At 38.3% G+C, this 23,011-nt stretch overlaps 1 protein-coding gene across 1 annotated transcript; it reads right to left on the bottom strand.

The window, feature by feature from the left end:
• Positions 1 to 202: 202 nt before the first annotated feature.
• LOC308570690 (extracellular calcium-sensing receptor-like) lies at positions 203 to 20,489 on the bottom strand (the record flags this gene model as incomplete). The annotated part of the gene is made up of 5 exons (XM_081165604.1): positions 20,290 to 20,489; positions 17,073 to 17,364; positions 13,362 to 14,231; positions 10,954 to 11,181; positions 203 to 1,147 (listed from the first exon to the last, which is right to left on the bottom strand). Exons 1-5 carry the CDS (start codon positions 20,322 to 20,324, stop codon positions 203 to 205), a joined length of 2,370 nt encoding a protein of 789 aa, XP_081021730.1. The 5' UTR covers positions 20,325 to 20,489.
• Positions 20,490 to 23,011: the final 2,522 nt, after the last annotated feature.

Genomic DNA, 23,011 nt, shown 5'->3' with positions numbered 1-23,011 from the left:
CCTGGAGGCGGGGACTCCTGTGCCGGCTGGGATTCCTCCGGTTCACTCTCAGACTCGGAATCCCAGGCCATCTCACCCACACACCACACACACACAAACCACACACACACTGTACCTCCACATGAGAAAAGACATACAGGAATGGTGGGAGTGGAGAATCAACATATTCAAGAAAAAGAAATGAAGTGTGTGGTGTGTAGGTTTACTCTGTAAACTGAGTGCCACCACACACCGGAAAAGCTATTGCAAAAGAACTGTTTTTCATGTAAAACATTACCTGCCAATATTGCAGGTTTGTAAGATCCAATTTAGCTCCATCTGGCATTGCTTTGCAGTGTTTTGACCTGGATGAAACCATTTTCTGTAAACTATGTGCTATTGCATGGACAGCATTGTAAATGCTGTAACTCTGACCTATCATGCTCATTTCAAAGAGAGTCCCAGGGAGGCTATCCAACTTCTCTTCACCAGAGCAAACACTAGCACTTTCCTTGGCTGTTTTAGAGTCAGGAAAGAAGCAGTTGAATGCCTGTTCCCAGAATATATGGAGAAAAATATCTTCTTTAGCTGAATTAGGATGTAGGGTCTGAAGGAATTCTCTAAATTCTGGCACTTCATTTGTGTGTATTGCAAAGGACAAGGCACCATCAAAGACTTGTATTTTCGAAGTCCTGCGCATTGTCTCTAATGTGAATTCCCACTGAGCTGTAAAGATCCACACTTTAAATATTGATGTCTCTGTAATACCTTTCAACATTGCATATAAATAAATTGTCCAGTTCAAAGATGGTACAGTGGGATTTTCTGCATTCACAACCAATACTTGAACTTCAGAGTTGGATAGATAACTTGCCATGTTCAGGATGATGTCAAATGAGCTCAACGTATCTATAGCATTAGATATAGCAGGTATTTTTCCATTGAGGGCTATACAGATTCCATGCTTCAAAAGCAATGGCATCAAAGTCTGCACAAATTTGTCACCATTATCATTCTCCATTGTAAGGATCCCAACCCATGTCCACTGGAAATGCCCAAGAAGCTTGACAATCCCTGTGTACTGAAATTCTTCATTGGGAACTATCCGGTACAATGAAGGCAGTTCACTTTTAGCATCTACCACTGGAGCAATTACACAATAGGCAATCTAAGGGGAAGAAAAAGAAATTCAGTTAAAGAAGTAGTTAATTCAATTGAAATATGTCTGCACTAATAATATAAATATGCAACGATTTATTGTAATTATCTGCTAAGATAAAAAAGGAATGCTAACTAAATCTAAAAATGCTGATGCATTTTTAAAATGGTAGATATTCAAAATAGTTTAATAACTACAAGCTTTGTTTCTCATAGTATTAACATCTGTAGTTCTTTTCTTTGCCCAAACTGGGCATGTGGCGATCAGTTGGCAGCAGTGTGAACAGCTCAGAATTCCAATGTACCCTGGCTTGCTCAACCTCTCACCCGCCTCACATCATGCTGTTTTGTGGCTTTCCATGGACTACCAGCAATGGCATTTCTGCAGACCTGCTCTTTCAGCAGGTTGTTATAGTTGTTGTGTTGTTAGAGTTGTTTAAAATTGTGCACATCAGAAGTGTTGTTAATATGTTCTTAGGTGTGTTGCTAATCTTGGAAATAAAATCACAATAAACTGCCTGCCTTACAAGCACATAGTGACAAGAACTGGAAAATTTGAATTTTCCTGACCCTGGATTTCTTTCTTTCTTTGGTAACATGAATAAGAGTTTGGATTTGGATTTGATACCCCACTTTATCGCTACCCTAAGCGGCGAACATTCCCCTTTCCCTTCCTCCCCCACAACAAACACTCTGTGAGGTGAGTGAGGCTGAGAGACTTCAAAGAAGTGTGACTAGCCCAAGGTCACCCAGCAGCTGTATGTGGAGGAGCGGAGACACGAACCTGGTTCACCAGATTATGAAACCACTGCTCTTAACCACTACACCACACTGGCTCTCATTGCCCACAAGGCACACAATGTAGCAAGCAACAAAGCAATAAAACAATACAATTGAATGTAACACAAAACATAAAAGAACAATTGAAAACATAGAAAAACATTTAAAAACTTACCAATACATCTCTTGCTAGCTCACAAAAACCTTTCAAAATAAATAAAAGAGAAATAATTCTAAATGATATAAATGATTAAAAGTTTCATTGCCTGCCAGCTCACTCTACCTGTGGTATTTTGTAGATGCTTAAGAGAGTGGCCATGTAAAGAGAGATTTCAGAGTCAGGGCCTCCAATGACAGCTATCAGATTATTTTGTTTATCACATTTGAAGTTGGGAACAGTCTTTTCAGAGGCAGACAAAAGTTTCAGGGTGTTCTGATGAGTCATTCTAGCAAGCTGTCATAAATTTTGACTCCGGCGCTGACATTCGGAAAGAGTCTGGGGTTCTCATTCATCTCATTCACTGCAAATACCAAGGACAGAACATGCTGGTAGTACTTTGGACTTGCCCTAAGGAAAGAATTACTTTAAAAATAAGACAGATATCCAGCTCTTCATCAACCACCTGTTTCATAAGAATTATTTGACAGGATGCCACTTTATACATGCCCATCACTGAAGTTGTTATTAGGATTATATAAATTGGACTGTGCCTCTGAAAGAATGATGAACTGGGATACATAAATCCCACTGAAATCAACAGGAAAAGCAATTCATGATTTAGTCATATCCCATTGTTTTCAAAGAGAATTTGGGAATGCTAGCTTAATCTGGATACAAGCATATCCCTATCAAATACATCTATTTAATTTCATCTGACTGAATAGCATAATCATTCCACTGTGACCAGAAGGCCAAATAGAGAGACAGAAATACAAGCTGGTGTTGAACTAGGACCACATTTTTAAGTGTTAAGACATATAAAAACACATTCAGAGGGAAATACTAACAGTGCAGTATTTCCACCCATGAAGCCTCTTCCCTCTGATCACTTGGGTGAGAAAGGACAACTCAGCCTGCTTTCAGAACTGACCTTCAGTGACATGCAAGCATCAGTTATTTAGCTGAGCCCAGCAGAGGAAACAGTGGGAACTTCAATGCTCATATTTTGTCTAGTTTAACACATGGAGAAATTTAGAACAGCAGTTATCCAGTTGCGGATCTTTATTTATTTGTTAAATAAAGTTGCAGTTTATTAAACTGTTATTTGGCATCCCCATTCTGGAGTATGGGGAACAATATCTGGCCTACTTTTCTTCTTGGGCTTTCTTTTTAGTTGTTGCCGCAATATAAGGAATGCAGAACTGTCGTTTTTAAACAAAGTTTTTTAAACGAATTACATAGCCACAATGCAAATAAAGGCAACCTCATCTCAGTCATATTATTGCATATTATTTATAATTGCATATTATTCATATTAAATTTATATTTACATATTATTTCATATTAAATCATATTGCTTAAGGAAACTCTCAACCTCCACAGTTGAAATGATTGGTTTGAAAAAGTGTTTTATCTTGGCCAAACTGACTCATCCTGAACCATAGACTCATATCAGCACATATAAAAATCTAGTGGCCCAGTCACTATTCTTGTTATATGCATTTATGAATGTTTCAAAAAGGGAAATGTGGAATAAAAAATGAACATGAGGAATAAAAATGGGGAAAGCAAAACACAATGGATATATAAAGCACATCAGGTAGAAGAAAAACCAGAATTATTTTTTTTAAGCCTACAAATAAGTCTAAACACACGTTTGGAAAAGGTAATCTGATAACTACAGTATTTTCTGAACATGCCAATGTTCATAGGACTTATGTGCACCAATTATGATCAGGACTCAAGCATGCATAGGATAAAAAATATTTCTTACAAAAGTCCATCTACCGCCTTCGTTGTCGGGTGCTCACTGAATGATATTTCATCAAAAATGCAGCCATACAGAGCTGTAATAGCTCCAATAGTGAGGTCCCCTATCTGACCATACTGGTATGGCAGCTGGAAAGGATCATTCATGGTGCACATAAAAGGGTCTGCCCTGCACTCCGTGTGAGGCAGTTGCAGCCACAAAATGAGCAAGAGCAAAACAAATGCCCCAGTCATCCCACACCACTTACTGATGCAAAATGTCCACTTGGATCTATTATCCACCATCAACCTGGTTTCAACAATGGATCTGAATTCTTTTGATAAAAAGGATCCCCCAAATATCAGATTGAATGCCGCAACCCAGTTTTTCCACCATCCCACATCCCAGTACTAACTGTGACCAGGATATTTGAATAGCAATTCATTGTTCTTCTGGTCTCAGAACATCCAGCTGGGATTAAGCAAGATAGATTATGACATTTAGTAACTTGTGATAATTGAAGGTTTGAAAGCCACCTCCCAACTGTATTGCACTGTGCACGTTAACACTTGCAGCAGAAAAAAATAATGTTTGCTGTATCTCAGCATAGCTTCCCAAGCAAATCTGTATTCCAGTTACAACAGCTGGAGAGCCTTAGGATACTGACCAAGTCCTATTCTCCAGTGTAGCCTTAGCATATGGCAGCATCTAGGAATACCTGCCAATGTATTTCCAGGGACACAATGTTGTAATTTAATGGCAACATTATGTGACTGCTGCAGAATGTGGTGGCGTGGGGGCAAAAATTGATGCCTATGAGGTTATGTTGAAAGCCTAGAAGCAGAAGACTGTGGGTAACAATTAAATTTCAACTAAAATTTACTAAGAATAAACTCACTGAAGTTAACAAACAGGACCAAGTGATGGCCATTTACTTTAATGGTTCTACTCTAAATCTTAGTGCAATATCACCCAGTGCAGTTTATAAACACAATTTTTATATTACACATGTGACATGTTGGCTAAAATGTGCTGAAGAGATTCCTATGACTTTACTCACTTTCTCAGTAATGGAGTCTGAGGAACTGACGCGAAACATGTTGAAAAGATATTAAGTTCCAGGACATGTGACAAATTTATATAGTGGCGAAGTATTTTCCATTTTTTACTTCCTTTTCAACCTTTTTAAAAATAAAATTATTTTGTGGTTCAAGCAGCTCAATGCGTGTTCCTCATATTTCCACAGTCCACACATCATTGTGACTCGGAGGAGCATCACATCATACTAAATCTCTGTCAAGGCATTCTTGGATGTGTCATTGGCCAGAAAGCATTCCCAATTTCTTACCAGTTTCACTTCCTGACAAATGTTATGAAGGTTAATTGTCTCCTCTTCATGGAACACAGAGATTGCTTCCTTCATTGAGTGTTCTCCAATGGCTGACTGAAAATACTGGCGATGGCTTTATGCCTGAACACCACATTTTCTACCCACACCCTAAACAGAGTACTAACAGAATATCAAAATACCTTAGAAATTATTTAAATTTCCAGATGAATTAAAAAAACTAGGAAGGTAATTTCAATCAGTTAGTTTAAAGATAAAGTAGAATCTAGGACTTGACAGCATTGTACAGCCAGCATAACTTGGCTTGCATTTACCATAATTTTGCTGGCATAATGGAAGAATGCTTGGCTGCAAGAGGGGTGTCTACTGCTGAGGAAATTAGGCTTGCTGGAATTCACTATAACATATGTGATACACTTGATCTGCTAGGTCAATATTTTAGTTATTCCAAAGCATTTTTAAACTGCTTAGCATTTTCTAAAATCCCTAATTGTTGTACAATCTTTTTTACAAACACCACCACCACCAACAACAATAATTTACAGATCAAAAGTACAATATGATTGAAAGATACAGTTTAAAGACAATAAAACAGTATACAAAAGAGTTCAAAAAATTAGGGAATATGATCCGAGGAATAATTTTTGAAAAGCACTGTTCATTGCAAGAAACTTTCCTGCAACTTGGCACTGTAAAGTGTGGAAGCTGAATATATGGGTCTTGGATTTGCAAAGAACTGGGCCTGTAATAGGCCTGAGCTTGCTTCTATCTTAAGGGCATGTTTCTCATAGATGTAAAAAGAAAGTTAGCATGAAGGTGTCAGAGAAGGTAGAAGAACAAAGGAAGTACAGAATGTTGGCGGTTTTGATTTCAGCAATGCTGTTTTTCTTGTGTTTTCCGTCTGAAGTTAGCTTATGGTGGTTTCTTATTAAGCTGGTTGTAAAAAAGCTATCACCCCTTTAAGTAGCTGTTAGCGCCGTATGTAGACAGAACATCCCTTTGATGAGCTTATAAGAGATTTTGGCTGATGGGGTGTGGGTCTTCTGCAATGCAATCACCATGTCTAAATAAACATAGCCTTGGATAGACCTTTACTCTAACCAGACGATGAAGGAGTATGTGCATCTGAAAATCTACATCAATAAGTTTATACTAAAGGGAACCTGACCCTCACATAAAAAGATATCATACCCTTTAATTTAAGGGGGAAATGAACGATATGGTGGCAATAAAATTAAACCACAGGGGAAAAGGTAGAATTGTGTGTGGAAAATGATGGTGGTGGTGAGGATAACAATAACGATAATTTAATTCAGAATTTTTATTGCAATTTGAGATTATATAACAGAAAATTCATGGTAGATCTGGGGAATTTGTTATTTATGATAATAACTATGTGAAAATTTGAATTTCTCCTTGGAAATATTATCATACATGAAGAAACATAAAACGTAAGCATGCCTGTAAATCAACTTTCCCCCCATATTTCTTCTAAACACAAATACAACTTAGCATCACTGTTAATGCCCCCAACAACACTTTTTATTTTATGTTTTATGTTTATGAAACTAGCACTTCAATATACCTAGTACTAGATTTTTTCAAATTGGAGGAAATGGCTCATTGCTGTATTATTTTAACATATTGGCCAGTAAATTTTTCATGACCATAAATAATTGATATTGCTCTTATTGGCCTTTTTATTGCTTCATCACCTTTCCACCTCCTGCTGTATAGCCTAGAGGAGAACTCCCTCAAAAATGCTGACTTAGTATGACAAGGTTAAAGCCCATAAGGCATTTAAAAATCACATTGTCAGGAAAGCATTGTTTAATGTTTGGATAAGATATAAGGATTTATTGGAAAATAAAACACCAAGGTGGCTGTCGCCAATGGAAGCAAAAGCTTTAAAAAGGCTCAATATGGAGACCAAATGGCCGACTTATTCTGAAATCTTGGAACAAGAAGGAGATAAATTGAAATTGCAGAGTTTTGAAAAATTAAAAAAATTAAGTGAGAGATTGGCTTCATTATTATCAGATAATGGAGACATATAATTTGGATAAGAAAATTGGTTTCCAGGTGGAAAAGTTAAAATTAGAAACAGAACTGTTAGAACCCAAAACTAAGAATTTGTCAAGAATGTATAACCTGCTGTTGAAATGGAACACTCAGGATGAAACGGTGAAATCTGTTATGATCAAATGGGCACAGGATGTTGGACATAATATTATGTTTGCTGACTGGGAACAGTTATGGACCACAGGTATAAAGTTTACGGCATGTAATGCCTTAAGAGAGAATATTATGAAAATGATATACAGGTGGTACATGACCCCAGTCAAGCTTGCAAAAATTTATCACTTGCCCGATAACAAATGTTGGAAATGTAAAGAAGTTGAAGGTACATTCTTTCACCAATGGTGCACGTGCCCAAAGATTAAGGCTTTCTGGGAAATGATATATAATGAACTGAAAAAGGTATTTAAATACACTTTCCTGAAGAAACCAGAGGCCTTTCTCTTGGGCATTGTTGGCCAATTGGTGCAAAAGAAGGATAGAACTTTTTTCATGTATGCTACAGCAGCAGCAAGAATTCTTATCGCAAAGTATTGGAAAACACAAGATCTACCCACCTTGGAGGAATGGCAGATGAAAGTGATTGACTACATGGAATTGGCAGAAATGACTGGCAGAATTCGAGACCAGGGGGAAGAGACGGTGAGAGAAGATTGGAAGAAATTCAAAGACTATTTACAGAAATATTGCAAAATTAATGAATGCTAGAATGATGTCGGATTGAGGTTAAGTGGTTTCTAGCTGTAATGGTATAAAGGAAAATGAAAAATAAATCGATTATTAACAGGTAAAAATTTAATGCTACAATATATCTAGATTAAAGATCAGGATAAAATAAGGAGGGAAAGGAATTGCTGAACTAATAAATTGAACTGGAATACAAAAAAGGGAGGTATGAGGAGGTCTGGGAAATAAGTAAATGAAAGATAGGTGACAAAAAGTTGGAATTGTTTTTAACTGCTTTTTATTTTGTATTTTTTTCCTTTTTCTTTTTCGTTTTGTAATATTGTGAAAACTTTAATAAATATTTATTAAAAAAAGAAACAAAAATGCTGACTTTGAATTTTGCACAAATTACAGACAAATGTTTGTAACAGACAATGGCTAGAGAATTGAGTCAGATTCATAACCACTATTTTAAACTGTAATCCACAGTTTGTACACAACAAGATGTTTAAATCTGTTACATTTTTATCCTGATATTTTTTACAAAAGCACTCAATGAAGAAGACTTGAAAAGCTGAAGAAGTTAGTACATATATTTGCTTTGAATAAATGGCTCAATTTAATATCTTTGTATACATAATTATCCAAACAATTAATTTCCTAGATATTCCTCCTTATTAGCTGGTCCTTTGTGTTCAAGGAAGGCCTCAAGATAATTATGTAGCATTTGGGGGCAAAGATGCAACCTAGTAACCCAGCACTAGAGGACAAAATGGAGAAGATCTCCACAGCCACCATGTATTTTCCTTTTGTGCTTAAATAAGAAGGAACAAAAGACAACCAAACACTGCAAAAGACCAACATGCTGAAAGTGATGAACTTGGCTTCATTGAAACTATCTGGCAGCTTTCTGGCCTGAAAAGCCACAATGAAGCTGACAGTGGCCAGAAATCCTAAGTACCCCAGAACACAATAAAACAAAGTCACAGACCCTTCATTGCATTCCAGTATGATTTCTTCAGTCAGAGAATGCATATCAAAATGTGGAAATGGAGGAGCAGTACATAACCAAACAGCACATATAATGGCTTGAATAGTGGAGCAACCAAGAAGAACAGAACTGGCCAATCTTTTCCCCACCCATTTTCTCATCCTGGATCCTGGCTTGGTGGCCATGAAAGCCAAAACCACAGTAATGGTTTTTGCTAAAATGCAGGAGACAGCCACTGAGAATATGATACCAAAGGCTGTTTGTCTTAAATAGCAGGTCACTATGTTAGGTCGGCCAATGAATAGCAAGGAGCACAGGAAGCAAAGCAGTAGAGAGATGAGAAGAGAGTAGGTGAGTTCCCGATTGTTGGCTTTGACGATAGGGGTGTCCTTGTTCTTAATGAAAATCCCCAGCACTGCAGCTGTGATTAGAGAAGAAAACAAAATAAAGAAGGCTAAAGTGGTCCCCAAGAGCTCCGTGAAAGAGAGAAAGTTAAGGGTCTTAGGAAGGCAGTTATCTTTGTTCTGGTTTGAGAATTGACCTTCTGGGCATTGGAAACAGTTGTCCATATCTGAAAATGGGACAAAGTTTGTATCAATTGCTCAATAATCAAAGATGACAAACTCAGCATAGAACTGTCTGATTAAATAAGAGTAAATGGGAATACTTTCTGAAAGTTTCTTCCTTTACATTGGTAACATTGCTCTTTTGGTCTCAGAACATCCAGCTGTGATTAAGCAAGCTAGATAATTTCAGCATTCATCTTTGACACACACACACACACACACACACACACACACACACACACTATCAGAGTAGACATTTCTTGTATTTTCACTTATATAAAAATATTTTGATATTTCTTAGGCAAAACAATAACAAGACTCTGCAACCATACATGTGGGAGGTGTAGAAATCAATGTATAATTACACTGATGGTGTGAATACACTATGGTTGAAGAACAAATCTCTGTCTTCCAGAGATTTCAACCAAACCCATGATATGAATGTTCTGTATGAAGATGTACATCAAAAACACATGCATCATTTGACTTGAAATAAGAGATGGAAATCCCTTCTAGAAAAGCATAGCAATGGTGATGAAATTTGGCAGTATAGCAAACACATTCTCTGGACTTGATATGAAATGTTATGGATCTATGTCAGAACTAGACAATTGTCATCCCTGTTCTGTTTTAGGGAACTAGATTGACAGCAGAAAAAGGGGACTCAATGGTGCAATCCATCATTTAGGTAACTATGCCTTCTACCATTCTGCTCTGAAATCTTTCCATCCGGACACGGAGTGCAATCATAGCAACAAAATGGCTCCCCCTCCTTCTTTTTTCTGCTGTAGCCTGGATGACAGTGATCATTACATCTGGCAAGCGGCAGCACCTATCCATTAAAAATGAAGAGAAATAACTTGATGTACCTTTACAAAAAGGAAAACACACACACACACACACACACACACACACACACACACACACACACACAAAATGCTGCTGTTGAGAACATTGGGTCCCATGGCAAATAAGATTTATGTGATTAAAAAGCATCAAATCCCACAAGAATTTTGTACATTAATGCTAGATAGATAGAAAGGGAAAAGGGGGGGAATTGATTTTGCATGTGTGTCTTTCAGACAGATTGATTCACGCTCATCATCGGCCAGCTCTTGAAGTTGCTGATTTCTTCACAAGCTGTTTCTTTTACCTTTCAGTAAGATTAGAAATGAGAATGCAGGACCAGTGAAAAGAACAGAGCAAGGATACAGGACACTAGAAACAATCACTCTGCTCTATGATTTACTCCCCCATATATGTTACTGAGAATAATAATATAACAGGGTGGGAAGTTTTATCAAGGCTCATTGTTGGGACTCTTCTCATTTAGCACTTTCTCTTACATTTGCCATGTGCATTTAAATAAGTAGACAGATAGATTGACTCTCCTACTGAATGGAATCACCTGGCATGGTTCTTTATTGTGCCTCTTACTAATTTAAGTTTTATCTTATTTCTATATTTGGATCCCACCTGGTTAAATATTCTGTGCCATGTGATAGCCTCTTCATTCACTGTGAATTTCTGATCCGGTAAAGCCTGTGGATCCATCCCTCCTACTTTCACTCGTAAAAACGATTTGTTTGGAAAAAGTACCCAGTTTACAATATCAAATCCAGATACTAATTCACCATTCTCATCAAATGACACTCTGTCACCAGCACTGTTGTTAAAGGAGATACTTCGCAAGAACGAGTGAAGCTGGAATGGAAAAAAGTGCAAGCCAAAAATTTTAAAAAGAGGGACTTCTGGCGAGGCAAGATAGTGAGTGCCATAGCTGCACTGAACTCCTAGGAACCACCAGAACCAACCAAGCTGCTTCTCTGGTCCCCACCATCACCACTACAGCAATCAAAAGGGAGCCCAGGGAGCTCAAAATGACAAGTGAAGAGACAGCACAAAGCCTCACACCCCCACACCCCACCAATCTCGATCCCCCCGGACTGAGAGCACCCCAATGAAGTTCCTGGACTGGAGGCCTCCAAAGCTAGACGAATAACATAATGAAGTTGCCTCCCCCAGTGGCACACCAACATACCACTGCCTCTGCCTAGTGAGAATGGGAGGAGGGGACCGGGAAAGTCAGGGAGGCTGCGAGGGAATGTGTGGCCTAGACCAGGCATGACGCCAAGCCAATATCCCTGGCACCTGGTGCAAAAGAGCAGACTGGGGCCCATTGAGGAACCACACTCTGGGGACCACCTTGGGGAAAGACGAATGTGGCACAGGCCCCCCTGCCAGTGGAGAAGTGCAGACAGGCACACACAAAAACTTATTTTATTTTAATTTTTAATTTTCAGTTCATTTATTATCAATATTTTCAAAACCCTTTGAAGAACTGTAATGGCAGTGCCCCTGTAGGAGGCCAGAACCATTGGAGGCCATTTCCTGGAACTGCCGTCTCAGCCCTGATTTAGGGACCCAACACCAAGCCCCGGGGGCTCCACAGCAGAATTAAACCTGCCACTTTTTCTTGTTCCCTTCCCCCCCTTCCTTGCTTTCTTTTTTTCTTTTTTAGTTATATACACAAGCCCCGTTTTATTTAATTAATACCATTATCACTCTATTTTTATCCATATTTTATTGACTTCTTATTCATTTCTAACTCCAGTTGGGTGGGGTATGAATAAATTATTATTATTATTATTATTATTATTATTATTATTATTATTACTACCCATTTATTCTTTTTAAAAAGTTTTTTTGGGAAAAATCTCATTAAAGAATTTATATGATTACAACACAATAAAAAAAAAACAATGGGAGGATGGCATAGGCTATGAAATTAACCCCACCCAATGGACTAGAATGTGGTCTAAACCTGCCTTTAAATCCATATCAGTGAAAATAAAAGAACTCACTATAAAACTCACTTACAAATGGCACCTAGCACCACAGAAACTGGTGCTGATACTCCCAGGAACCTCACCAAAATGCTGAAGAGGCTGCACTTCCACAGGCATAAACCTCCACATGTGGTGGGAATGCTCCCAATCCCAACTCTTCTGGACAACAGTCATACAAGAAATAAGCAAAATGACTAAACAGCTACTAGTCACCCCAGAACAGGCCCTACTGAACATCTTCCAAGATAACAATTCCCACCAGTGCACCAATAGGAACAATGGGAACCATGGGGAGGTCTTATTGGGGTGGTATTTTTATTTTTATTATATATATTGTGGTGTTTATGTTGATCATTTCTGTGAGCCACCCTGAGACCTCAAGATATTAATAATAATAATAATAATAATAATAATAATAATAATAATAATAATAATAAATGGGGGGCTGCATTCTTAAAAATCCAATACAATTTTGTGGAAGAATGAGAGTGCCAGAGTTTCTAAAATGAAAATGAATACAATGAAGTCAACTGCCTAACTTCTCGTATGTATAGTTGTATGCATTGTACTTTCATTTGCTTTTGGTTTTCCTCTTCTCCCTGTATTTTAATTTCATTTTTGAATTTGAATTATTCGCTGCACTCATCATTTTTACTGCATTTTTATGTGCTTATGTCAATAAATTTTCATAAAATAATAAAAAGTCATAATTTCCTTTTCATAAATGTAATAAGACTTTTCAATCCTCTCTCTAACCAGAGATTTTTCAGTCCATCTGTTGCCATTGTCCTGCCTTCCTTGCCTTCTGATGTGAATGGAGAGGAAATAGTGAGATAACTGCTTCTTTTTGCAAAATTCTTCAATTTGTGCATATAATTGGCACTTGTAAAATTAATCACATCCAGCATATTTAAGAAGTAAAATATTATATTTAACAACACCAAAGTGGGCAAAGTATTCAAGGAATACAGGAAATTGTTAGCAGATATGTGCATACAGCTTTCAAAGAAATTAACTTTGGATGAGAAACACTACCTGCCAAGGTTGTACTTTTACTGGACTCACTCTACCTCTGTTTGGCATGGCTCTGTGTTTCTGCCTGGCTGAGTACATCTTATGTAAACTATGTCCTATGGCATGAACTGCATTGTAGATGGTGTAGCTTTGGCCAGTCATACTCATCTCAAAGAGTGTCCCAGGGAGGCTCTCCAAATTCTCTTCACCACTACAGGCATTATTATTATTTTCCATGCCATCCATAGAATCAGAATACAAGCAGTTGAATGCCTTTTCCCAGAAGAGCAAAATAAAGCCATCTTCATTTTTTGATTTAGGACGAACAGTCTGCAGGAATTTTCTGAACCCCCTCACTTCATTTAAGTGTATAGCAAAAGTGAAGGCACCATCAAAGACTTGCATATCCATATCCGTCTGTGTTGTGTCTGCTGAGAAATCCCATTGGGCTGTCATGATCCATACTTTCCCTACAGCTAATGGTAGGATATCCTCCAGTGCTGCATATGCATATATTTTAATTAACAAAAAAGAGATAGTAATAGTTTCTGCATTTACAACCAACACTTGAACACTGGCATTCGATAGATAAATAGCTTCGTCCAAGATGGAATCAAAGGAAGTAAGTGTATCTGCCGCTTGAGAGGTGGCTGGAATTTTTCCCTTGAGGGCTATACAGATTCCATGGTTCAAAAGCATTGGAATCAAGGTCTGGAAAAACTTGTCTCCATTATCATCGTCCATTGTGAGGATCCCAACCCATGTCCATTGAAAATGCAGAAGAAGCTGAGCTATCCCTTCATACTGATATTCTTCATTGGGCACCATCCGGTAGAATGAAGGGAGATGGGTTTTAACATCAGTCACTGGAGCAATTACACAATAGGCAGTCTAAGTAAAAAATAATAATGTAAATTTCAGTAAAATGCCAGGAAAGTTTTTTTCAGGAGATCATTGGGTGAGTGGGGGGGGGGGGTTGACATAAGATACTCCTGAAAAGTCATAATGGAGAAAACAAAAAACTATATAGCAGGGACTTGCCACTGACCATCATTCGATACGATACAATAATCTTTATTGACATTGTCCCATACAGAACAACAAAATTGAAAAAAATCTACATCAGACATGCAAAAACCAGCAAGCCTGCTATCCCAGCTATCCCAGCCTGGTTAGCCCCCTAAAAACTCTGATACCCCATAATTAAATACAATGTACTCCCATAGAGACTACCTTACACTGCGTTTAAAACCAAAATCACATTTGAATAGAAACTGTTTCTCAGGTGGCTAATCCTAGTCTTTATAACCCTGTACCTTCTTCCAGATGGCAAAAGCTGAAAGAGATCATTTCCAGGGTATGCACTATCCTGCACTACCTCTGCAGCTTCCTTATGACACCTGGAAGCATAGATTTGATCCAAGGTAGGGAGAGTGCACCCAATTATTCTCTCCACAGTCTTTACAACCCTTACAAAGTGGCCAAATTGTTTCCACTTTCTACTTTTTGTTGTTGTTGTTAACTTTAAAAAAGTTCAAGCTTTGTTAGTCAGCTTTCCCCTGCCCACATATCCTGGAATGACTTGAGAGAAACATCACCTCATATTATGTTGCACTCCTGTCAAGGCATTCTTGGAAGTGTTGCTGTCCAGCAATGGTGTACAGCTTCCCACCAAATGCTATAAACCTAAAGGTCCCCTCTTCAGAGAATATGAAGGATGCTCTTTCCTTTCAGTGTTCTCCAATGACTGAATGCTTTTGTGGGAATCTAGGGAATTAAAGTGGGCTAAGGGGTAGAGGTGGTAGATCGAACTTTTGAGTGAGGAGGGAACCATTTGTCTAGTGTGTTATGCCTGTTCCCATTTACATGTTCTAATTGTGCATTTCCACATTGCATAGGAATGTTGTATGCACTTTATAAACAATCCCTGCCCAATTTTGGTTGGCTACACTTTGGCACCTTTTTTTATTTATTTCACTAAATTCATATGTTGCTTGGCTTTTTAAAAAAACAAAAAAACTCAAATGACCATTTACAAGCCTACTTTAAAATATGTAAAAGTTATAATACTAGAACACATTAAAATTTCCTCAACTTTCTAAGCATCTAGGTAGGCTTGCCTAAACAAGAATGTTTTTGCTGTTGTTGTTTAGTCGTTTAGTCGTGTCCGACTCTTTGAGACCCTATGGACCAGAGCACACCAGGCACTCCTGTTTTCCACTGCCTCCCACAGTTTTAACAGGTGCCAAAAAGAATAGACAGGGTGTCCCTATGTGTAGGTGTTGTCACACTAAATAGTTAAGTTCTTACAAATGCAGCATGAGTATTTTGTGGCACTTGTAGTAGTGTTAATTCTGTCATTCAAAGCAGTCGAGTAGGCACACATGGAGTAAGGCATTTATGGTTTTTTTCATGACCAAGTTGTAATTTACCGCTTGTACCATTTGTGTTTCGAGGCCCCAAGACCCACCCCCAAAATAAATAGACACGGACTTATATTAGTTTAAGTTTTTGGGCAAACTTTTGGCCACAACTTTATTGAAATACAATCACGTGAGCGGTATTGGCTCAGGTATTGACTCCCCACTATAATTGACTCCACCTCTCAGGGTGATCATCCAATGGGGTATACCAAACGAAGGAGCTATGTCGATGAGGACCAACGTAAGCTCACCCCGGGGTTCCTGTGGTCCTGGCATGGCCCTAGCCCCTCAAGCGGACTCTGGACGAGATACAGGACCCCCCAATTCCTTTAACGGAATACCCAGTTCCTGGAGGGGCAGGTGATGGCCGCACTTCCCCTCCCCACAATCCAACTGAGCCAATGCCTAACCGCCACCTTACAAGTTGTGACGATTTGCCAAATGGCTAAAGCCAATCTGCCAAATGGAAAAATTCCTACCGAACCCCTGTTCCAAAACAGGTGACCCAAACCAAAGCAAGGCCAAGCGACTCTACCTAAACTAGGGAGGGTGGGCAGGTGTTCAACAATGCGAAGTAAGTGCCCCTCCTTGCGTCACACTGCCGTTTTTAAAGCCCCTGGGATCACGCCACTCACTGGCTATTGGCTAAAAATGCCTGGTGTGATCACAGGAGGATGGCCAGGACCTCTTACTCCCCCCTATTTTAACCCTATCAGGTGAGCTCTTGGGTCCCGCGCGCAACCATAACCCTCTGTTATGAGGATCCCATTTCTTTGGTTGCTAGTATTTTATTGTATATTTTATTTAATGAACAAGGAAGACTTCATTAATTAGATCATTTAGTCAGTTGCTAGGTTTCTTATTCTATCTTTGACTACCCATTCTATGCCAGAGACACTGGAATGAGGCATCACAATTGCCAGAGGGAGATGCTCTGGCCCAGCTGCAAGACATACCCTTGAGTGGTGGCAATTCCATTTGTAGTTGTTTTGGGGAGGTAGGGAGGGTTACCACTTGTGCCTTCCCATGAAGAATGGGATTAATTGTTCACTTTTCCTCTTGCATGTATAGGGGGCCAATTACACAGTTGTGTTAAATACAAATTCATTGTTTGCTGACTGATACTTTCTTTCCAAAAAGAACAAAAGAGAAATTGAAAAGGCCAATAGTAGAATAGTAAATATTATCAATAATAATAATAATAATAATAATAATAATAATAATAATAATAATAGTTATTATTTATATCCCACACATCTGGCTTGGTTTCCATGTGGGAAAGCTGCATAGCCAATCCAAATGTTTTTACCTGTGGAATCTTGTAGATGCCTAAAAGAGTAGCCATGTAAAGGGAGATTTCAGAGTCAAGTCCTCCAATGACGGCCATCAGATTCTTCTGCTTATTGCATTTGAAGTTGGGGACTACAGTTTTATGACTGGAAAGAAGTTTCAGGGTGTTCTGATGAGTCATCCTTGCATTTATATAACTGTCATAAATGTGGAAGCCAAGGCTGATATTTGGTAGAAGTTCAGGGTTCTCGTTTATCTCCTTGACAGCAAATGCCAAGGACAAGATACGCTGGTAGCTCTTTGTCCTTGAACTGAAGAAAGAGTTAATTAAGGCAAATATATAGCTCTTCATCAACCATCAGTTTCTCAAACATTTGTTAGATTACACACACACACACACACATATATATATATATATACATACACATAAACATATATATATATATACACATAAATATATATACACACACACACACACATATATATATACACACACATACATATATATATATACACACACACACACACACATATATATATATATATATACATAAATATATATATATATATACACACACACACACTCACACGCACATGCGCGCGCGCACACACACACACTTTATATGACTTTGCAGTATTGGAGGAATAATAAATAAATAAATAAATATCATGACTTAAGATGCACAATAGTAGTGCTTAAACATTTGTTGCTCTGAACCATAGATCTTTAGATTCCAAAGGGAAAGCATTAATAAATCCAAAATCATATTAGTTGTATATAAACTGTAGAATATGCCAATACGCACGCGAGAAGATACAAAATATTGTATTCTCAGTCAGTTTTGATTAGAAACTACAATGCTCTTATACATTTTCTAAAGATTCAACTCAACTACCCCCAAACACACACACACACACACACACACACACACACACACACCATGGTTAAGCACCTATGGAAGATTTGTAATGCCACATAGGAATCCTGGCTTCTCATGAAACCAGAGTGGGGTAGGGAAACAAAGTTGAAGGCAGGTTGCACAACAGCAGTGGCCCTGGCAAGGCAGCAAGAAGGGAGAAACACTGCAAGGGGGAAAGCGGTGGTTCAAACACTGGTAGAAGTTTCAATAAGCAGGGTTGGGAGGAACTGCGAGGGAAATTGCCAAAGACATGGTTTGAGTACTGTGGAATATATGGGAAGTCCACATTAGTTATCTCTCACACAAAGCTGCTGAGGAATGAAAGACAGAGAAGTCTGAGTGCAATGAGAAGGGAACACAGAATAACTATCTGGTGGTTTTAAAAGAAAGCAGAGGTTTCAGTAGACCGAACAGGGTTCAACGGGGGGGGGGGAGCGGCAGTTTAAAACAATATATGAGGGCAGTGAAAAGGCAGCTTGGCAAAGTTCTGTTGCGTTAGCTTTTCAGTCTTAGCTTCTGTGTTCTACTCATATTTTCTATTTCTCCTGGTGAATAGTGGTTGGTTTGATTTATTTATTTGTTAAAAATCCCTTGGTGTCCCCCCTCCCACATTTTGTTTTAAAACTACCACTGTTTTCTCAGCCTCACTTCACCTCCATTTACTCAAACTTCTTTAGCTGAGAAAAGCAGCTTCTCCTCCCCTCACACACAAACCTGGTTTTGAAGACGAAGGTGAGAATCAGTGCAAAGTAGGGCTACATTACACAAGATAGAAGTGGCTTCAGAAATGCAACTGGAAAGAGGAAATGAGAAGGGGAAACCCTGTGTGTAAACATGGAGGAGATAGCCGGGGTTTGTTGAGTAGATCAAGCAGGTGTGAAGCCTTACTTCTTGATACATGTGTATAACATACCCAGAATTCATTAAGGACATTTTTAAACCACTTTTTTCAAGGAGTAATAGTTATGACCTGGCATGAAGTACGCAGAGAAAACATACTCCTTACATAAGTTTGAGTTCTTCCAGAAACGCGTTTGTGGGATGTACCCTGAATGATAGTTCATCAGATAAGTAGCCATACTGAGTAACAATAAATCCAATCGTTAGGTCCCCTGACTGATAATATTGGTGTGGGAACTGGGGGGAATCAACCATGGTATGCATAACAGCATGTGACTCACAGTCAGTCTGAGGGAGTTGCGGAAACAAGAGAAGCAGAGGTGAAAGAAACAACCCCGTCATCTTGAGCCACATATTCATGCAGAATGCCCAGCATCAATCCAAAATAAACGTCCAGCCTGTTCAGTGGCTCTGGACCCTTTCTGAGGAAGGCAATCTCACACAGATCAGTCTGACAGCTGTCACCCTGCCTCTACGCCACCCAACACCCCAGCACTGAGTATTCAATATCTACTTTCAGAGTTTGTTAATTATTGTGATTGTGATCAGAGAAAATCCACATGGGATTTGGCAATATGCATGAGGACAACTAATAATTTGTGATAATCAAAGTTTTCAAAGATGTCTCCTCAGTGTATTGCATTGTGCAAAACATTAGTTGTGGCTGAAGAATAGAATAAAGTATTCTTATTTTTAATCTAACTTAATAGATAAGCCTATCTGATTGTTATGACAGCTGGATAGTTTTAGGATACTGACCATAATTTATGTTTTACTGGAGTTTCTGGATTACTCTGCATTCTAGGGCAATATTCCACTCTATTTCAAGGACTGTTATTGCAACTTTAGGATAGCATAACCCAACTTTGAGGTCATTTGAGTGGATGAATTATTATCTAAAGAGGAAAGAACATAAGAACAGCCTGCTGGATAGCAGGGACATGTAATCAACAGCACATGTAATCCAGCATCCTGTTCTGACAGTAGCCAACCACATGCCTGGAAGAAACAAGCCAGTAGGATGCAGTTGGAAGTGCACTCTCCCTTTCTGTAGCTTCCAGCAACTGATATTTAGAATCATTACTCACTCTGCCCATGAATGCAGAGCATAGCCATTTTGATTAGCAGCCATTGATAGTCTTATCCTCCAAAAATTGTCCAATTCTCTTTTAAAGGCATCCAAATTGCTGCCTCCTAAGGTTGTACGTTCCAAAGTTCTAGATCGTTAATCTAGAGTTAGATAATTTACGTTAAAATGCACAGATCCCAATACTCATCCTTGGGGGACACAAGAAATTGAAAGAAAGAAATAGAAAGAAATGAACTCGAAGAGAAGATACAAAAAATAATAATACAGCTGGATTGGAAAGTATGGAAAGACTGAGAGGAGGGAGAAAAAAGTAAGGGATAAATTACCTGAAATAATAGGATAGCTCAGTCAGGTAGAGCATGAGAATCTTTATCTCAGGGTCAGGGGTTTGAGCCTCATGTTGGGCAAAAGATTCCTACATTGCAGGGGTTCCACGTGGTCCCTTCCAGCTCTAAAATACTATGATTCTTTGATGTGACAAAGTGACATGTGGAATATAGAATCAGCATGATAAGGAGAAACGAAAAACAACAACATGCCAAACCAAGTCAAACCAAAATAACAAGCAAATATAAGGTGTAATACATAGAAGAAAGACTATATACATCTAGGGAGTCCTAGGCTCATTGCCTGTAACTGATTACCACTTCTTCAATGTTAGTTATGAGTAGGGAAATCTTTGAATTCTTGGTTCACTTTGATTGATAAATAAATAAGACATAAATATCAAAAGTAAATATTAGCCTAGAACAAGAAATAGTGCTTAAGCATGTTTTGTTACAAAGTTTAGATCTTAACAGCTGAGTAGCAAAGCATTCATAAGTCCAAAGTTCGATCAGTGATATTTAAGCTGAATTGCCAGCAAGTATAAGGCCAATTGTTTTTGATGGTAGGAAGCTGTTTTTATGAGAACGTACTAGGCTTTTCTACAGTTTCCTCGGATTATAGCATTATATCATACTGTTCTTCATGCCATTCTAAGAATTAAATTTGCACAAGTTACTGAAAGGTAATTGTGAATTATATCTTAAGGGCATGTTTCTCTTAGATGTAAAAAGAAAGTTAGCATGAAGGTGTCAGAGAAGGTAAAAGAACTAGGGAAGTACAGAATGTTGGCGGTTTTGATTTCAGCAATGCTGTTTTTCTTGTGTTTTCCCTCTGAAGTTAGCTTATTGTGGTTTCTTATTAAGCTGGTTGTGAAAAGCTATCATCCCTTTAAGTAGCTGTTAGCTCTGTATGTAGGCAGAACATCCCATTGATAAGCTTAAAAGAGATTTAGCTGATGGGGTGTGGGTCTTGTGCAATGCAATTGCCATGTCTAAATAAACATAGCCTTGGATAGACTTTACTCGAACCAGAGGATGAAGCCTTCTGTTTCTTCCACCAAAGCAGTATGTGCATCTGAAAATCTACATCAAGGAGTTTATACTAAAGGGAACCTGACCCTCAGATAAAAAGATATCATACCCTTTCATTCAATGGGGAAAGGAACAATATGGTGGCAATAAAATTAAACAACAGGTGGAAAGATAGAATTGTGTGTGAAAAATGATGATGATGGTGATGATAACAATAATGTTAATTTAATTCAGAATTTTTATTGCAACTTGAGATTATAACAGAAAATTCATGGTAGATCTGGGGAATTTTTATTTATGGTAATAACTATGTGAAAATTTGAATTTGTCCTTGGAAATACAGTATTATCATACATGAAGAAATACAAAACGTAAGCATGCCTGTAAATCAACTTTTCCCCCATATTTCTTCTAAACACAAATACAACTTAGCATCACTGTTCATGCCCCCAACAACAGTTCTTACTTTATGTTTATGAAACTAGCACTTCAATATACCTAGTACTGGATTTTTTCAAATTGGAGGAAATGGCTCATTGCTGTATTATATTAACATATTGTCCAGTAAACTTCTCATGACCATAAATAATTGATATTGCTCTTATTGGCCTTTTAAAGTTTCATTACTTTTTCACCTCCTGCTGTATAGCCTAGAGGAGAACTCTCTCAAAAATGCTGACTAACATTTTACACAAATTACGGACAGTCGTTTGCAACAGACAATGGCTAATGAATTGAGTCAGATTCATAACCAATGGCAATTAACCACTATTTTAAACTGTAATTCACAGTTTGTACACAACAAGATGTGTAAATCTGTTACATTTTTATATTGATATTTTTTACAAAAGCACTCAACGGAAAAGACTTGAAAAGTTGAAGAAGTTAGTACATATATTTCGTTTGAAAAAATGGCCCCAGTTAATATCATTTTATGCAATTAATTCCCTAGATATTCCTCCTTATTAGCTGGTCCTTTGTGTTCAAGGAAGGCCTAAATATAATTATGTAGGATTTGGGGGCAAAGATGCAACCTAGTAACCCAGCACTAGAGGACAAAATGGAGAAGATCTCCACAGCCACCATGTATTTTCCTTTTGTGCTTAAATAAGAAGGAACAAAAGACAACCAAACACTGCAAAAGACCAACATGCTGAAAGTGATGAACTTGGCTTCATTGAAACTATCTGGCAGCTTTCTGGCCTGAAAAGCCACAATGAAGCTGACAGTGGCCAGAAATCCTAAGTACCCCAGAACACAATAAAACAAAGTCACAGACCCTTCATTGCATTCCAGTATGATTTCTTCAGTCAGAGAATACATATCAAAATGTGGAAATGGAGGAGCAGTACATAACCAAGCAGCACATATAATGGCTTGAATAGTGGAGCAACCAAGAAGAACAGAACTGGCCAATCTTTTCCCCACCCATTTTCTCATCCTGGATCCTGGCTTGGTGGCCATGAAAGCCAAAACCACAGTAATGGTTTTTGCTAAAATGCAGGAGACAGCCACTGAGAATATGATACCAAAGGCTGTTTGTCTTAAATAGCAGGTCACTATGTTAGGTCGGCCAATGAATAGCAAGGAGCACAGGAAGCAAAGCAGTAGAGAGATGAGAAGAGAGTAGGTGAGTTCCCGATTGTTGGCTTTGACGATAGGGGTGTCCTTGTTCTTAATGAAAATCCCC

The sequence above is a fragment of the Podarcis bocagei genome (assembly GCF_964188305.1).
Source record: "Podarcis bocagei genome assembly, chromosome: 13".
In the NCBI taxonomy this organism is placed as follows: domain Eukaryota; kingdom Metazoa; phylum Chordata; class Lepidosauria; order Squamata; family Lacertidae; genus Podarcis; species Podarcis bocagei.
Note: the sequence above shows the minus strand (reverse complement) of the source record. Positions and strands in the feature narration are given on the sequence as shown.